This window comes from Centropristis striata, chromosome 3 (assembly GCF_030273125.1).
Source record: "Centropristis striata isolate RG_2023a ecotype Rhode Island chromosome 3, C.striata_1.0, whole genome shotgun sequence".
NCBI lineage: Eukaryota > Metazoa > Chordata > Actinopteri > Perciformes > Serranidae > Centropristis > Centropristis striata.
This window is the reverse complement of record NC_081519.1, coordinates 15,857,357-15,873,759: the sequence shown is the minus strand read 5'-3', so window position 1 is coordinate 15,873,759 and position 16,403 is coordinate 15,857,357. Positions and strand designations below refer to the sequence as shown.

The window sequence follows — 16,403 nt, the reverse complement described above, 5'->3', positions numbered from 1 at the left end:
TGGCTGATATAAACATTTAAGGTGTTTCATTGTTACTGAAACTGAATTAACCCATTTATCATTTTACAGTCTTTTACTGTCATGGTTTAGCAGTTTTTCACCGTAAAATCTACAGACATTTTTTACTGTGTGTGAGAACACAAAGAAATGATACCAGTAGATATCATAACAAAAGACGAGCTTTGCAAATGCTTCTGGGTAGAACTGCATTAACCCTGGTCTCATTCAGCACCAGTTAGCTTTCACATGCTTGGTTTGCTGAAGACATGCTAGTTTCCACATTTATAGTATAAGATATTTAACAGTGATAGATCCTGCTTTATATTGCATTAGTAACAGATACGTGGACGTGGATATGAAACATTGTAGCTCATCAAAAGTATCACCATATAGAGAGGAGTACTTGATTAAAAAAAAAAAAAACATAAAAAACAAAACAAAACTTTTTTTGTTTACAGTTAATATTGAGTTCTTAAGCATCATCGATGCAATTTTTCATCATGGGGAGTATGGGAGTTTTTAAAAAAAGTAAGTATATTATCCTGTGTACATTATACAAAGTGCAGAGAACTAATTGGCAGAATAACACTAATGCTAAATCAATAGCAGACAGGGAGGGTCTAATGAAGCACTACTGAGTTATAAAACTTAAAGCTGGTGCCATTGTGAAACTTCCTTAACATTTCATCATGAACTGTGTTTTTTAGCTCCCTCTGTAGTCCTTTGACCAACATAACACTTAGGATTTGATCACACAGGTTTCTTTTGGATCCAATTGCATCCCCAGTACAGATTAATGAAACATTTGTTTTTAAAGCAAATACTGGGTCTAAACAATTCCAACTTCTTGTGAACACATGGGAAACAACAGTTTTGACATATGTTAAATATAATTATCTTTTATTCTTATATGAATATAACACATTGACATTTGACACTGATAGCTGAAAATAAGTCTGCATTTTTAAAATTTTAAAGTGCAGTGCAGTATATACAAAGAGAGTGTATCCTGGGATGTTTACGGTTGAAACCATGCGGGGTAAATCCACACTGAATCACAGAAGCTGCTGCACTGCTTCCCTATGGACTCTAATATTCCAGATTGATACACTTGAGTGACATCTGAAGGAGGACACCTGCTGACAAGCGTAGCCAAAAAAGCATCACCCTTGGGTGTTTTAACAGCAGTGCAACAGCAGTATTCATGATTTTCTCAGAGCCATGATCTTGATCTTTCATTAAAAAAGGAAGCTCTTTAATTGACTTATGGCAAGAACTCTGAACACATCAATAATACACTTCCAGGTATAAATAATTCATTATAATTATTTCATGTTTGCTTCATCATTTGTGTTACAAATCAGTTTAACCAATTAAGAGCAAGGTGGTAACAATCAAAACTTATATAAGTAAGGGTTTTACCTTGTGAACTGGCAACGTTGTGCTTTAATATGTCATAAGATGCAACATTTCACTGCTCCATGTCATTATCATTCTGCAGAGTCTTCATTGCCAGGCCCCAAAGAGTGACACTGGAGATAAACTGTCCCTCAGTGGACCTGTAGGACCCGCTATTGTGCCTGCTAGAAGAAGTGGGGGAGCTGCAGTGATTGTCTGTGGGAGGAAGGTAGGGCCTCGACACCAGACCCCTGCCCATCTCCACTGACATGTTCCCATTCTCCACATAAGGACCGTAAACAGCCTCCTGAGACAGGTGGGGTTTGGGGAGCTTCATGTGGTCTGTGGCAGTCAGTCCTGCACTTCTCTCCTGGTGGCTGGATGAGAGGAGGTGATGGGGTACCAGCGAGCGCAGCTCAGGAAGAGGGGTGGGTGTAGAAGCTGGGCTGAGGTGCATGCTGGGAGGTGAGGTCTCTATATGTGTTGTTGGTTGTGGTGGTGAAGGAGTAGGCGTTGAGGGTTTTTCTAGCCCTGCATGGGGCATCATGTTGGGGAAATGCTGCTCACTGGTTGCGGCAGAAGGTTTACTGCGGCTGACAGATTTGGGGAACGAAGCGACTCCATCTGAGCCACGAGGGGGGTCCGAGCTGTCTGGGACTGGGCTGTCTGCTGGAGCCCCCTTGCAGTGCATGTTGCTGTGTCTCCTCAACATGGCGGAGCGGGTAAAGCTCTTTCCACAGGCGTTACAGATGTAAGGCTTCTCACCAGTGTGTGACCTTATGTGACGCTGCAGATCACCTGAGCCGATGAAACACTTCCCTGCATTAATAAGTAACACATGTTGACAGCCATTAGGGGGATTCACTGGGTCAGTTCAAAATTTTTGTCAAGTATTTTAAGTCCTTTCTTTTTTTTTGTTTATTTTGGCAAGTTACAAACAACATTCATCAGCAGGTAGCAATAAATAACCATTTTTTTTTAGAACGATTCTTAAAGAGTTTGACTTAAAGACTTTGGAATCATTGCATTAACAAAAAAAAATCTCATATGGTGATTTCTGATAGTGACTAACCATAAGGGGTTAATCCTGGTCTATTGTCTGAGCAGAAAGATACAAGAAGTGGATTATTTTGAACAGGGTAAGATTTCTTTCATTACAGTTGAATTTCCGTGTTCAATTTTCAAGCTGAACAGTGTAGATCTGCAGCTACTTTTTATTTATTATTGATTAATATTCAAATTATTTTCTTGAATAATTTGGTCTTTAAAAGTGCGTATTATAATTTAGCTAAGCCCAATGTAATTTCATCAAAAAATGCTGGTTATGTCCAACCAAAAGCCCAGAACCTAAAGATATGCAGTTTCTATCACATGAGATAAAGAAGAGAAGCAACTGGGATGATGGAACCGTTAAATGTTTAGCATTTTTGCTTCAATCAAAATAGTTGCTGATACTTTTCTGTTACCCTGACTAATAATCTTCATGTTTAATAGTGTTGTAGGCACTGTATCTACAGTGGAATCAGTGTGAATAATTAGACAGACACTGTTCCTTACCACAGGTGGCACAGCTGTGTGGTTTTTCCCCGGCGTGGCGGGCCTTGTGCTTCAGAAGCTTTCTCTGCGTGTTGAAGGATTTCCCACACTGGTCACATGTGAAGGTCTTGTCTGTGGCGTGAGTCCTCTTGTGCTCCTTGAGATTACTCAAATTGTTAAATCCTGAGCAAAAAGAGAAGTTCAGTGAGAGAATCCCCCGTCCTTGGGAACTAAGCAGCTCACACTGCTATCAAACATCTGAATAAGATCAACTTAATAATTAGACCAGTACATGAAAATTGTGTATTGATGAATTAAAATGGTAATTAAGAGATCTGCTTCTGTTTAGAGCAGCCATTTACCTCGACCACATATATCACACAGATGTGGCTTCTCTCCTGTGTGGACCACTTTGTGACGATGGACATCCCCTGATGCAGTAAAGCTGGAAAACATGGATGATTATTCATATTTATAGGCAACTGTATGGGCTATCAGGACTCAGTTATACTGGGAAACTATCATATTGTTGGGGCGTAAACTCAGATAGTCTAATTAATTCTAATTCTAATCCAGTTAGTCAGCAGTTAGTTTTCCATATAAAATGTTTTCTCTCAAATATGGAGATTTCCTGCTTGTCTCTGTTTTATATCATATTGCACTGAACATCTTTGGGCTTTGGACTGACAAAACTAGAAATTTAAAGCCATCACCATGGACTTTGATAAAATAGAATGGACATTTTCACTAAAGAAAAAAGAATTGGCAGATTAATCAATAATAAAAATAATTATTAGTTGCAGGCCTCTTCCTTACCTTTTACCGCATAACTCACAGATGTACGGTTTCTCCCCAGAATGTCGCCTCAAATGTGTCTGTAAATTTCCAGCCTGTAAAATGCAATAAGTCAGATATCTCAGTATAATTTTCCCAAATAATAAGCAAGTAATAAGCTAATCAGAATAATACACCAGACAATACCTGTGAGAAGTTTCTTCCACAAACATTACACTGGAACGGCTTCTCACCTGCAAGAATAAAATGTAGGTTTCTGTATAAAAAATATTACAATTACAGAATAGTGATATATGTGCGATTATAATGCAATTCCAGTACAGTAAATACCAGTATGTGAGCGTTTGTGGAGCTCCAGGTTGCTCGGATGTTTGAAGATCTTCCCACAAACCTCACAACAGTACTGCTTGTTTCCTGTCTGCTGTGGTGGCTCTGGCACTGTTTTGGGATTTTGCTCTTCTTGGTTCACAGGTGGGGGACTGGGAAGTTGTACATCTGTCACTGTCTCCGTAACCTGCTCTGTGTCTGTGTTAAGGCCCTCAACGGGAGCTTCTGCAGCTTCGGTCTGGACCACAGACTCTTCTTGATGACTCTCTTTAGGACAGCTGAGGACGGGCTCACTCACCGATTCGGCAAACATCTCCTCCAAAGCCTTCTGAGACCGGAGGTAGTTGTATTTTTTCAGGTACACAGCCTTCTTTGGGCGCACAGGCTTGTTGAGCATGGAGTCTGCTGAGTTAGAGTTGGGATTGTTTAAATTTTCTGAGGGTGTTAAAGAAGAGACAGGGTTCTTTTCGACAGCCACAGCTGTGCAGGGAGGATTGGGCTGAACTGTGTTTCCTGAGCATACAGGAGTGTGGCTAGCTCCCTGGCTGAGCGGACACTGCTGCTCCTCCACCAGTTGTTTGAAGTACTGCTTACTGTAGAAGTTACGGAGCTTGTAGCCGTGGACAAGCTGCTTTTCCACAGGGGCATGAGTGCTGTTTGCTGTGTCACAGTTTGAGCTGCTATTAGGCACAGAAACAGGCATTCTTTTGTTGTGGTCCATGTCACTGCTGAAGCCAGGCCTCTGGGTTTCCGAGGGACAGTGGAGGTCAACATCGTGAGGGAGACTGCTCCCCAAGAGGCAGTCATGCTCAGAGCTCAGCATGCCTGGAAGAGAAAATGACGGGATATCCACCGGTGGAGGACAAGGTTTGAGGAAAGCATTACACATGCTCTGAACATTTGGAACCTGCAAACACTGAGCAATGTCCAGGAGGGCTTGAACATTATCCTGGTTGATGTCCAGATGGGACGTGTACATGTAGTCCAAAATTTGGCCGATGCCACCGACATCCTGGATTACCAAGTTGAACACCTCATTCTTCTGACTGGGGGAATTCTGGAATAACGACCTGGAAAAATCAAAGCAGCAACATTTTAAGAGGATGCATGAGATGTATCGATAAAATATCGGGTAATAGTGGAAATTTATATTATTGTGTATTATTAAATTAATTTTAAAAATATAACAGATAAATACAGCCGATAATACGAAGCCATATTGCTTTCATTTATTTGACATAGCTATCCCTCATCCTTTTCTATTTCTGTACTAATAGCATACTATGCAAGAATTATTGCTTGCTGTTAAACACAACACTTAAATTTGGCCCCTCCACTCAGGCACAAGAAAAGTGTAAGCAAACCCAAGATTCACTAGTCCACCTGGCATTTTGCCACACTTTGTCCATTATTGTTGTAGCTTTGTGCCCAAATGCTGCCACCCAAAATAGCCTGAACCCAGCCAAATAAAGAGGAAAGAGAAAATAAGGTTTATAAGTGATGTTGATCTCTATTCTGTAGTTTTTCTTAAGGAAAATTCTGCATAGTATGACTAAAAAAAGTCACATTGTGCAACCCTATCTGCAACAGCAGTCTTTGATTACTTAGTTAAGTGATAGGTTTGGAAATATACCACAGGTTCACTGATATGTCACTACATTAAATACAAGAAGACATAAAGGCACCTGAAATAGGAGCTGAAAGCAGCCAGGACATTTTTGTGGGCTTTGAAGCAGACACCTTTGACCACCAACATGCAGTCACAGAGCAGACCCTGAATCCTCTGCTCCTGGAGCTGCTGCAGGAGGTACGAGCTGTGGCTGGACAAGGTGTCCATGGTCACTCAGCTGCTCAACCTCTCAGCTCCAACTTCTCCATCAAACCTAGCCTAGGGGACACATGTCAAAAACAAGTAAATCTCTTAAAACGGAAATATTCATAATTTCTCTGGTTATGTAGTCCTTGAAAGGCAACCAGATAATAAGTAATGCGAACAAGACTTCTTTTTTATTAAAATTGCAATATATATATAATTCAACAACCGCGCAGAATCCAGTGTGTCTGTGCTACGAGACCACCCATGCAAAAATTGGGACGAAAACGGCTAACAAGATTGCAACAAAGCTAAGCTAAACGACAACAACGACGAGAAGTGCAGCACCAAATACCTCAAGAAATACACTTTCAATCCAGAATATCCCATCTTAAATGTTCATAGGTCATTAAAGTCAACAATAACGATAAATTCAAACATTTGTCTGCGGTATCCACCTTTTATTTGGATGATGGGTCACTTTTCGAGCGTAATACCGTGACTTCACTTCCTGGTTCAACCTGTATTTTTGTATCGCCGAAACATGAAGTAGAAAACGTATTCGTTTAAGAATATGAAGCAATGATAATGTTATTTATTTTGGCAGGTTTGTGTAACGAGTGGCCATTTTGCTCTTGGGTTAAAAAACGTATTTAGAATAATCGTTTCCACCGTGGTCGGAACTTTTCTCCGGCTGCATTTTCTCACGGTGGAATATTAATGTAGCTACCGTACAGTGTAGTCACGTGTGTTTTGAAAAGTTTACACGGATGGGAGAGAGCAGGCGGCTCCCAGCATCTATCCCATTTTATAAACCCTCTATTACTTTGGTTTATTTTAACATCTGTTAGCATTGGATAACCGTAGCTACATTTATCAGGCTGACTTTAGCTTCAAACAGCGCTGCGGGCAGTCTGGTCCCACTTTCGGGCGAGGATATCAGTTTAACGTTGATGCCGTTTGTAGTTAACGTGTTCGCAGTTTCGTTTGAATTGAAGTTATATTTACGGTGTAGTCAAGCATAAGTGTGGCAAAAAATGGTTTTCTTCACCTGCAACGGCTGTGGTGAGTCCCTGAAGAAAGCTCAGGTTGATAAACACGTGAACATGTGCCGGGGTTGCCAGGTCCTGTCCTGCATCGATTGTGGAAAAGACTTCTGGTAAAAAAAAAAAGTCTTCATTTTCTGTTTTACTAACGTGTATTAAATATAATCACATAGTGTTGTGTTAGACCCCAGTCTCAACTGTGTTTGTTTGTGTATGTTGAACAGGGGGGATGACTACAAGAACCATGTTAAATGCATCAGTGAAGACCAGAAGTATGGAGGCAAAGGCTACGAGGCTAAGGCTAACAAAGGAGATGTGAAACAGCAGCAGTGGATCCAGGTGAGATGCAGAGAAACAATACCCATCACTGTTAAAGGGACAGTTAACTCCCAAATCCAAATGCATAGTCTTCCTCTTACCTAGAGTAATATTTATCAATCTAGATTGTTTTGAAAGTTGCTGAGTGGAGATATTGGTCCTAGAGATGTTTCCCTTAACCTTGGGCTGGACGATATGGAGAAAATCAAATATCACAAAATGTGTAATAAGTGGGAAAAGGCCAACGATAGACATTCAGACAGTTACATCACTCCCCTGTAGTACAGCCTGTTTAACAAGAAAAAGACAACATTTATGTCATATTATGATATCCAAAATCTAACATCATGTCTTGTCCTGTATCGTGATGGCATATTGATATATTGCCCAAATCTTGTCTGACCTTGTGAGCAGTTTCATGGAGGAACTGTTTTCTTTCTAGTGCAGTTTTCATATAAAACTACTCGCAACAAGGTCTGTCAATAATCCTGAAAAACAGGGTCATGATTTCTGGAAAGCAAGTTCTGTTGAGTTTTTCAAATGTATTTTTGGTGCTTTGAGCACCATCTCGTTTCATTGTATTCAAGAGAAAACAGACATCTCCAACTCTCAACAACTCACACCAAAACAATCTCAATTGATAAGTAGAACTACAGGTAAAAGGAAAAAATTGTATTTTTGATTTGGGGTAAACTATCTTTAAACACATACATAACATTAAAAGGACAGAGTTTCTGTGTTTCTAACATAATGATTCCTCTGCTAAAGAGAGTCCATGAAGCCATGAACAAACCTGGAGTCAGTCCAAAGCTAAAAAGTGTGCTTCAACAAGTCAGTTCATATGACAATGTCCCAAGAAAGAAGGCCAAGTTTCAGGTTGGTGTTTATTCAGTTTTTACCAATAATTCTATCTTTTACTGGTCACACTGCATGATGAACAGATGTGTTCTTTTTGAGTGAGAAACAAGTGTGTGTTTATGGTGTCTTGCATTAATTAATTTTTTGCTGCTGTTCTTCCCCTCAGAACTGGATGAGAAACAGTCTTAAAATAGCCAACACCAGTCTTCATGATGAAGTGTGGAACATCCTCGCTGCAGCTGACAGTGTAAGTAACAAACGACAATAAAATAAACTTTTTTCTCCCCCATGCATATTACTCTGCATATATTATCAGCTTAGAGCAAGATGGAAAAACAAGTTTAATTCCAAGCTACAGTAATAAAATCCAATAGGCTTTGAATTGAAAAACATAAAAAAAAAACACTACAAAGATTTATTTTATAATAGTTAATCTACTGGGTTATCCTCTGGCAGTTTTCCTTTGCTGTCTGGTTGTAATAAATTCTGTCAAGGAAAGAAAGTAATTTCCCCATGTTTTTTTTTTATATCCCAACTGACGTTAATTTCACCCCTAATCTAACAGCCTCCTGAGGCCCAGCAGAAGACTGAGGAAGCTAAACAGAAGGTGGCTGAAGTAAAAGGCGACACTAATGGAGATGACAAGCAGAATGGCCATCCAGATGTTGAGAAGAAGAAACTGAACAAACGGGAGCGTAAAGAGGCCCGTCAGCAGAAGAATGGGAAGGTTGTGAAAGGTCCCAAAGAGGCGGTGGAACAGAAGCCAGAAGAAGGTAAAAAGAAGAAGGACAGAAAGAGAAAACGCAACAGTGAGGAAGACGGAGATGAAGAGCAGAATGGAGATGAAAGTGATACATCCAGCAAGAAAACAAAGACAAGTAAGACTTTTTCTAAAGACATGCTGTTCTTTATTATTATCATCTGAGTTGTGCTGTTATTATTTCCATGTATTGGCAGTAGTGGTATTGCAGCTTTGTGTCTTTTAGCCATAAAAAATATAAATATAATATAATAAAATTATTAATGTTTACAATCTCTACTCCCAACCTCTCTTGTTTGCCCCTCTCAGCTCTGTGTAAACAGCCTTTCAGAATTTCAGCTTCATAATAAAATGTAACTGGGCAGGGAGGCATAATTTAATGTTTTTCTTTACAGGATCTGTATTGTGCAGAACAGTTTTTATGGTGAATTTTAAAACACAATGCATACAATGGAGTGATTTTGATGAAGAATCGCTATTTTAAGATTAGATTTGTTTTTGTACCAGCAGCTTTGTAAAGTGTTTGCTGCCTAATCAAGATTAAGAAAAATATTATTATTATATCAAATTGTTATTTTATATAATTTATTTAAAAATTGTAAATGTACATTTTTTAGAATTGATCAAATACACTCCTACTGGCTATTTTATTACAGTATGCTCTTATGTCCTTGTATTTGAAAGTATAAATTGGGCAAATATCTTGTTTTTTTTGCAACCAATCTTTTAATTTAATTATATTATTAAGTATGTTAGTATTAAGCTTACTGTTTAACTGTTTTCTCTTTGTTTCAGTTGACCAATCAGCAGAGGTTGCTGACATGGCAGAGGAGACCGAGGATCAAGAAGTTGCCAAAGGTAGTGTGGTTGATGACTTTGACTGACACCTTTTTAGAAAATAGATGATGTTGTAAAAGATTAAAGCCACCAGGGGTCAGCGTTACTTTTTTTGTTGATAATAAGAAATGGCCCTCAGTGAATATCCCCCCTACTGGCAGCTAATTTATTTCTGATTAATTTACAGGCAAATTCAACTGGAAAGGAACTATCAAGGCAGTGCTGAGAGAATCCGCTGACCAGGAACTGCCAGTAAAGAAACTCAGGAAGAAGGTGAGGCATGGAGTGTTTGAATCCCTTTTCTGGACATCAGTCTATAGTTCTTTGTACTTCTTATCCCAACACATTGTTCTTGGTAGATATTATTTAAAAATGAGAGCTGTCTTTGGGTTAATATGAATTTAAGAGCTTGCTCCTCTTTTTCAGATTTTGGCAGCGTACTACTCTTTCACTGGTGACAAAAATTTTAAGTCAGAGGAGGACGTGCTCGCACTTTTCAACAAGAAGATCAACAGTAATCCCAAATTCAAAGTCTTGAAAGACAGAGTTCGACTTGTAAAGTAGATCTGTTCGTCCCACCTCGCCTGGCATGAAATGTATGTTTGTTCATAGACTTTTAAAATTTAAAAGCCATTGTTGTCTGCCATCCTCCCCTGGATGTTTTTGTACAGATGACCTAATCTTGAAGATTAAATAATTTTATAACCGTCTGTGTCCCATTAAGTAGTTTTTCTGTTTGAAGTGACCTTATCAACATATGGAAAACACTTACAAATGACCTTACAATGTGTCAGTGTTGTTTATTTAATGTATGAAATGACAATTGTCATAGGCGGCTGCTCCGTTCCACATTCCGAGCCCACGGTAAGGCTGGGAAGTGGCACCTTATCTGTGGGATTGGATGTTGGAGTGGGGGAAGGGAAACAGGAGAGGTGCACCTGAGGTGAATTTGACTCTCACACGGGACGAAGCTAATGCACATTCCTCGGCACCCCGAATGGGGTTCACTTGGCCAGGGACACAGAAGCTCCATAGAAGCGGGACGCTTGGTGTCAGCCTCAGGTGAAGTTTTAATGCTGTCTGATTTTCCACCGCTAGAATGAGCAGCCCCTTTACCCTGCACACACACACACACACACAGGAGGAGCTACAGGAGGAAATCTGCCCAGCTTTATGAAGCTCTGCTAATCCCAGCAGGTTTAACACTGATGCTCATTCATCACACTGCTCACCTGTAATTGTATATTGCATACTTTGGGTATTAGTCAAGCTGTTACTCAAGTTTGCTTGTATTAAAATAGTGTTTTCTAGTCCACAGTTGGACTCAATGTTGCTTAATGCTTTTGTTTTAATCCAGACCCCACAGACTGCTCCAGGAAAAACTTAGACTGCGCCGCCTGACTTTACTGTTGCAAAACAAATCTGTTTTGGATGGTGGGATAATATCTGAATGTTGTTTATAGCTATATGAGCAATATATTTTAAATTTACTTTCTTTACCCTGGGAATTTCAGTGAGAGAAAAATAACATCTTTTCTCTAATAAAGAAAAAGTTAAAGGCACAATGTGAAGGACCGTCCTAAAAACAATGTATAAACTCATACAAAAATAGATCATTTATGAGGCACTAGAAGTGTGCCCTCTGTATTTTCTCTTTAATTTTGCTGTGTTCAGGACAGTGGCGGTTCTAGACCAATTTTACTGTGGGGGCCAGTGTTAAATCAGAGGGGCACATTAGCACATGATAGAATGGCAAAGATGATATTTAAGCATTCAAAATCTTTGAATGTCTTGAAAAAGACACAAAATGACTAAAACAGACACAAAAAAAGAAACATAAATGACACCAATGACAAAAAAAGACACAAAATGACCAAAAAAGACACAAAATAACTAAAAATGACACAACAGACACAAAATTACCAAAAAAAAAGACACAAAAAAGACACAAATGTCCAAAAAAGACACAAAATGACTTACAAAGACATGAAAAGGATTCAAAAATGGACAAAATAGCCCCATAAGACTGCATAGAGTTAAACTATTATACAATGTAACATTCTGGATTTCTTTTGTGTGCAATGAGATATTGTTTGAACAAAAAAAAGGTTAGAATTGTTTCATTGTTCATTGTTATAAATTGATCATTTTATTATTAATTTGACACAGGGGCCACAGCAGGGGCCAAAGGCTTCTTCACAGGGGCAGTGGCCCCTGGAGGCCCCTGTGTAGAACCACCACTGGTTCAGGATGTTTCTGGTTGGAAGCTCTGGAAACTGCCAAATTCTCCTGTCTGGACACAAATGCAATGCCCATTATGTAGCTACTTAAGAACCTGTTTGCTAATGTCATTGAGCTGTTGAGGACTACAACAAATAGTAATCATTGTTTAATTGATTGCTAAAAAAAAGCATCTTGCTCATTTAAATAGACTCAGGTGTTTTGATGGCGTGACCAGTAGCTAAAGTAGGCAAAGTTTGTGGACTCTATGGTATTTGCCTGCTTGTGCTACTGTTAGACTATGTTTGTGACTCTACATTTATTCTTCAAATGTCAGTGAAGTAATACAACACGTCTTAGCTTAATGAAATACCCTCAAGGGATTTGCTGTTGCAGCCATGACTCTGTGACTTATGACCAGTAGAATGTAATCGCTAATGATAGCAAACATAGATAGATATTACTCTTCTAGCACTATTCAGCCATTTTGCTGACTTTGTTCTTGGGCTGAAACTTTTCATTATCCATTCATCTGATTATTTATGAATCATTAAATCTAAAAATTGTCAGAAAATGTTGAAAAAGGTCAGTCACAGTTACTCAAAGTCCAAGTTGTCGCTCTAATTGTCTTGTTTTGTCGGTCCGAACCCCAAAGATATTCAATTTGATATGATAGATAGAAAACAGAGAAAAGCAGGAAATCTACACATTTGAGAAACTGGAAATGGCATTTTCTGGCATTTCTGCATTAAAAACTGCTTCAATGATTAATCATTTATCAAAATGGTGATCATCTTTCTAGCGTTTATCTTTTAGTGAAGTAATCACTGCAGCTGAACTTTCTCCTCTACTTGTCTTATAGTTACACTACATGTGTTAAGCAAAATTTACATTAGTCTCACTTTATTGTTGTCATTACATGAACAGCTCTGTACAAAAGTGAGTAGACTTACTGTATGCCACCTGTGGTAAACATTAACAGCTATATCTTCTCTTAAAAATCCCCCGGGTAACAACCAGGCTCCAAACGGTATCTTGGACTATGAGGTAACACTCATACCTGCTGCATCTACATAGGGACAACAAATTTACCTTTACAAATCTTACAATTCAGCAAGTCTCAACGTGTTTTCTTGAAAGGCGATAACATGCCAAAGAGGTCTCCCATTAAAGGGACAATTCACCCTAAAATAAAACAAAGATATATATCTCTTTTTACCAGTGACACTTTTTTTTATCATTGTTTTTTTATTTTTTATTTGTTGGAGATATAAGCCGTGGATGTTTTCCTTCTCTCCAATATAGTAAACACCTTTCTCAGTATAACACAATACTGTCCATCAGTACCACAGGACCTTAACCCATAAGAACCCATGGTGATACGCGTGTAACAAACACTTTAAATGTTCTATAATCTCCCATATTCAGCTTTATGCTTCACTTTAACTCATTAAGTCCCTTAGCAAGACTGTGTCACTGTGTGACTGACAAGAAGTGACTTCTCCAAAATATGTGTGTGACTGGAAACAGAAATGTGGAAAAGTAGCTAATTTCAAAAAGCTTTTTTTTGTTACGAGGCTAAGTTTAAACCCATTTAACAATTCTAATTCTAATCTAAGTACATTTGACCAAATATAAACAAAAAATAATCCTATCCTGTCACAATTTCGATATATGTTGTGGAGATGCAAAGAAAAAGGCAAATTTGTGTTTCTGTGAGCAGAAAAGGTGTCTAGTTTATTTATTTTAAAATAAGAAATATCATAAACATAACTTCCATAAATGCCCAATCTAACATAAATGTCATATCACTGATGTTTGACATTTAGGGGTAGATTTTTTTAAAAATTAAAACATCATAAATATGTTCTATGTGGTTCTGTGGTATATCCCCAATAATTTTACTTTAAGGATTAATGGGTCTGGGTTCTTATGGGTTAAAAAAACAAAACATATCGTCATGATTCAAGATTAATGGCAGGAATGTTGACTGTGACTGTTTGCTTCTGAATAAGTTGTTGCAGCCCATATTAAAGTAGCCTATTATTCACTTGTCCACTGCATGTGCCCTGACTGTGCCAGGATTAGAGTGAAATAGGACAAGGATATCAGCGGTGTCAGATTCTTGCCCGTGCTATGTAAAAGTATACATTCAAGATAAATGTTGGAATAGAGCCAGCTACTATGCATTCTGCAAAGTTTATGAGGGATGGGAGTAAATGTGCCCTTCATTCAAGTGTCCTCAGTTAGCCTTTCAGGGTATGTCGTATTTCCAGCCCTGTGGTTCAGTTTATTTGATGCTGTTTGTGTCAAGACTGTCATTATTACACATTACACACTATTATTTATCTCAAGTGACTGCATCAGACATGGTTGTCTGCAAATGAAATGGTTACAACAAATGCTTTACAAGTTCTATATTGATAGTCCCATGAAATTTGCTATTGAATAACACACAACTCTTATGAAAAGTTTCATATTTATGGCCATGTGAGCTAACTGTGCGAGAGAAAAAAAACATGTTTGTTTTTTTATACTCAAAAGGGACCTTATGGGCTATGTCAGTTTAGTGAATTTATTTTCACAGGTAAGAAAGAACAAAAGTTGAATTCATTAAAATATTACCTTAATAATTAAAGGATGGAAATATGCAACATTTTTTAAAAGCTCTTTATGTACTAATACTAGTTAATGTTTTACTTCTCATATATATTTCTAATGAATTAAATTCATATATTGTTTTATATATCTGATATAGTAGCTATTCATTCATTTTCTTTAGCTATCCCTTGACTCTTGTTAAGCTCCGTTACTTCTAATACATAAAAAACTACACGTGTCGCTTTTGGATGCGTCATGAACAATCGACTCTCAAAGCCGGAAGTGCCTCATCACTAGCTAGCCCATAGTTCCAGAGTTAAAGCAAGATAAAGATACATAACGCCTAACATAATGCTTAACGACAGTGAACTTGCAACGTTGCGGAATAGATTTAAGAGAGATGCGGAGTTTCTTATGCAAACAACGACAAATGGTGACGAAGATGAAAAAAGTAAGCTTTAGAAACACTTGGCTAGCGTTGTTAGCTAACTTTATCCACTTAACTGTTAACACAAAGGACACGATAATGTTATAAACACAATGGTGACGTTAAGTTTTAAAAGCTAGCTCCTGTTTTGCTCTTTAACGTACGGCTTGCTAGCTAAACTTAGCAAACATTGTAATAGTAGAAGCTTGTTTTAATGGTTTAATGTGTTGAATGGGCAGCTTGCAGTCCACTTGCTAGTCTTTGAATGACTTGGCATTTTCCCTTTACAAAGCCATATCATACAACGATACGTTGAAGAAAGATATAGCCTTTTCTATTTGTGAGTGCAGCATTTTTAGTCTAAGGTTGGATTGTATGGTAGACAACTGTCCAACTTTGAGGCCCTCACTGGCAGAAATCCAGCAATTCTTGATTGTTTTGACTGTGAGCAAACGCTGTGTCAGCTCAGCAACATGATACAGAGGAACTCTACTCCTACACTGTCCTCAGCCTGAGGGTCATCTCTTTGCTAGTGCAAACTAATAACTCCAATATAAGCAACAGACAAAGCATTTGTCGATTGGTCATCCTCTTTTTTTTATATTCGTGGCTACCTTTATTCCAATTGATATATTAACAGAGGTTCTTCTGGCAAGCGGTGCTTCTTTGTATAGTGTTTATTTAATTCAAGGTCCACCATAACTTGATTAAATATGTAGGCCAACTGCTTGTCTCGGGCATGGAGTTCATTGTGAACTCTGTACAGACTAGACCAGCCCTGCTGAAGCACTTCAGCAGCCAACAACAGACTCTGATACGTCTAATCAACCAGTAAATTATAGAGATTAATACCTCCTCTGAGAAGTAAGATTATCTCATAGAAAGCTATCAGTTTCACCTCAAGAGCTCCTTAAAGGTGGGATTTAGCACATTCTGTAAAGGCAAGACAAATCTCATATTTAGTAGTAAATCCGGTACCATACCTGGACTTTTAGAATCTCTTTAGTAATTAGTTTTATTTGAGTTACACACTGTTTTGGCACTAAATGTTACCCTGTCTAATTGATTTTTTAGAATAACTCACATAAATTACATTTTGATTGTTTAGACCAGCTTCCCCTCAGCTCCCATTCATACTCACCCACCCTTCTCCCCTCTACCAACCAACAGGATAGTAGTACCTACACAAAAGGAGCATCCTTATTTAAATGGAAGATCTTAGAAGTTGGAAATCAATATTGTCTGTATAGAGTCTGTGAATATTATCAGAGCCAGATATCCCCTGATAAAGCCTGTTTGATCTGGGCCTATTATTTTTCCAACCATGGTCTCAAGTCTGCTGGCTAAGACTTTGGAAAACATCTTATGGTTAATTCAATGAAATTTGACAGTGATCTGTACGTTCTAAGAGGTCATTTCCAGGCAAGGTTATGATAGTTTTGGATTTTTCATTAGTTTTAGTTTTAA

At 38.3% G+C, this 16,403-nt stretch overlaps 3 protein-coding genes across 4 annotated transcripts in view; 2 read left to right on the top strand and 1 right to left on the bottom strand.

Annotated features, from left to right (window-relative positions):
• Nucleotides 1-870: 870 nt before the first annotated feature.
• On the bottom strand, nucleotides 871-6,412 carry zbtb49 (zinc finger and BTB domain containing 49). Of its 2 annotated transcripts, none has more exons than XM_059328572.1 (8): nucleotides 6,328-6,412; nucleotides 5,742-5,944; nucleotides 4,060-5,126; nucleotides 3,916-3,962; nucleotides 3,751-3,824; nucleotides 3,297-3,379; nucleotides 2,956-3,117; nucleotides 871-2,217 (listed from the first exon to the last, which is right to left on the bottom strand). In XM_059328572.1, exons 2-8 carry the CDS (start codon nucleotides 5,891-5,893, stop codon nucleotides 1,472-1,474), a joined length of 2,331 nt encoding a protein of 776 aa, XP_059184555.1. In that variant the 5' UTR covers nucleotides 5,894-5,944; nucleotides 6,328-6,412; the 3' UTR covers nucleotides 871-1,471. The 2 variants fall into 2 exon arrangements, with proteins under 2 accessions (XP_059184555.1, XP_059184554.1); XM_059328571.1 differs by having other exon boundaries at nucleotides 6,225-6,337.
• Nucleotides 6,391-10,398, top strand: lyar (Ly1 antibody reactive homolog (mouse)). Its single transcript, XM_059328597.1, has 8 exons — nucleotides 6,391-7,028; nucleotides 7,140-7,254; nucleotides 8,002-8,109; nucleotides 8,258-8,338; nucleotides 8,657-8,969; nucleotides 9,647-9,709; nucleotides 9,876-9,961; nucleotides 10,115-10,398. Exons 1-8 carry the CDS (start codon nucleotides 6,907-6,909, stop codon nucleotides 10,250-10,252), a joined length of 1,026 nt encoding a protein of 341 aa, XP_059184580.1. The 5' UTR covers nucleotides 6,391-6,906; the 3' UTR covers nucleotides 10,253-10,398.
• A 4,378-nt stretch (nucleotides 10,399-14,776) lies between these two features.
• tmem128 (transmembrane protein 128) overlaps nucleotides 14,777-16,403 on the top strand; it is an 8,983-nt gene continuing 7,356 nt past the window's right edge. The window contains exon 1 of the mRNA XM_059328605.1: nucleotides 14,777-14,960. Coding sequence (XP_059184588.1) covers nucleotides 14,861-14,960 — 100 coding nt within the window. The 5' untranslated portion in view covers nucleotides 14,777-14,860. The remainder of the gene's footprint in view (nucleotides 14,961-16,403) is intronic.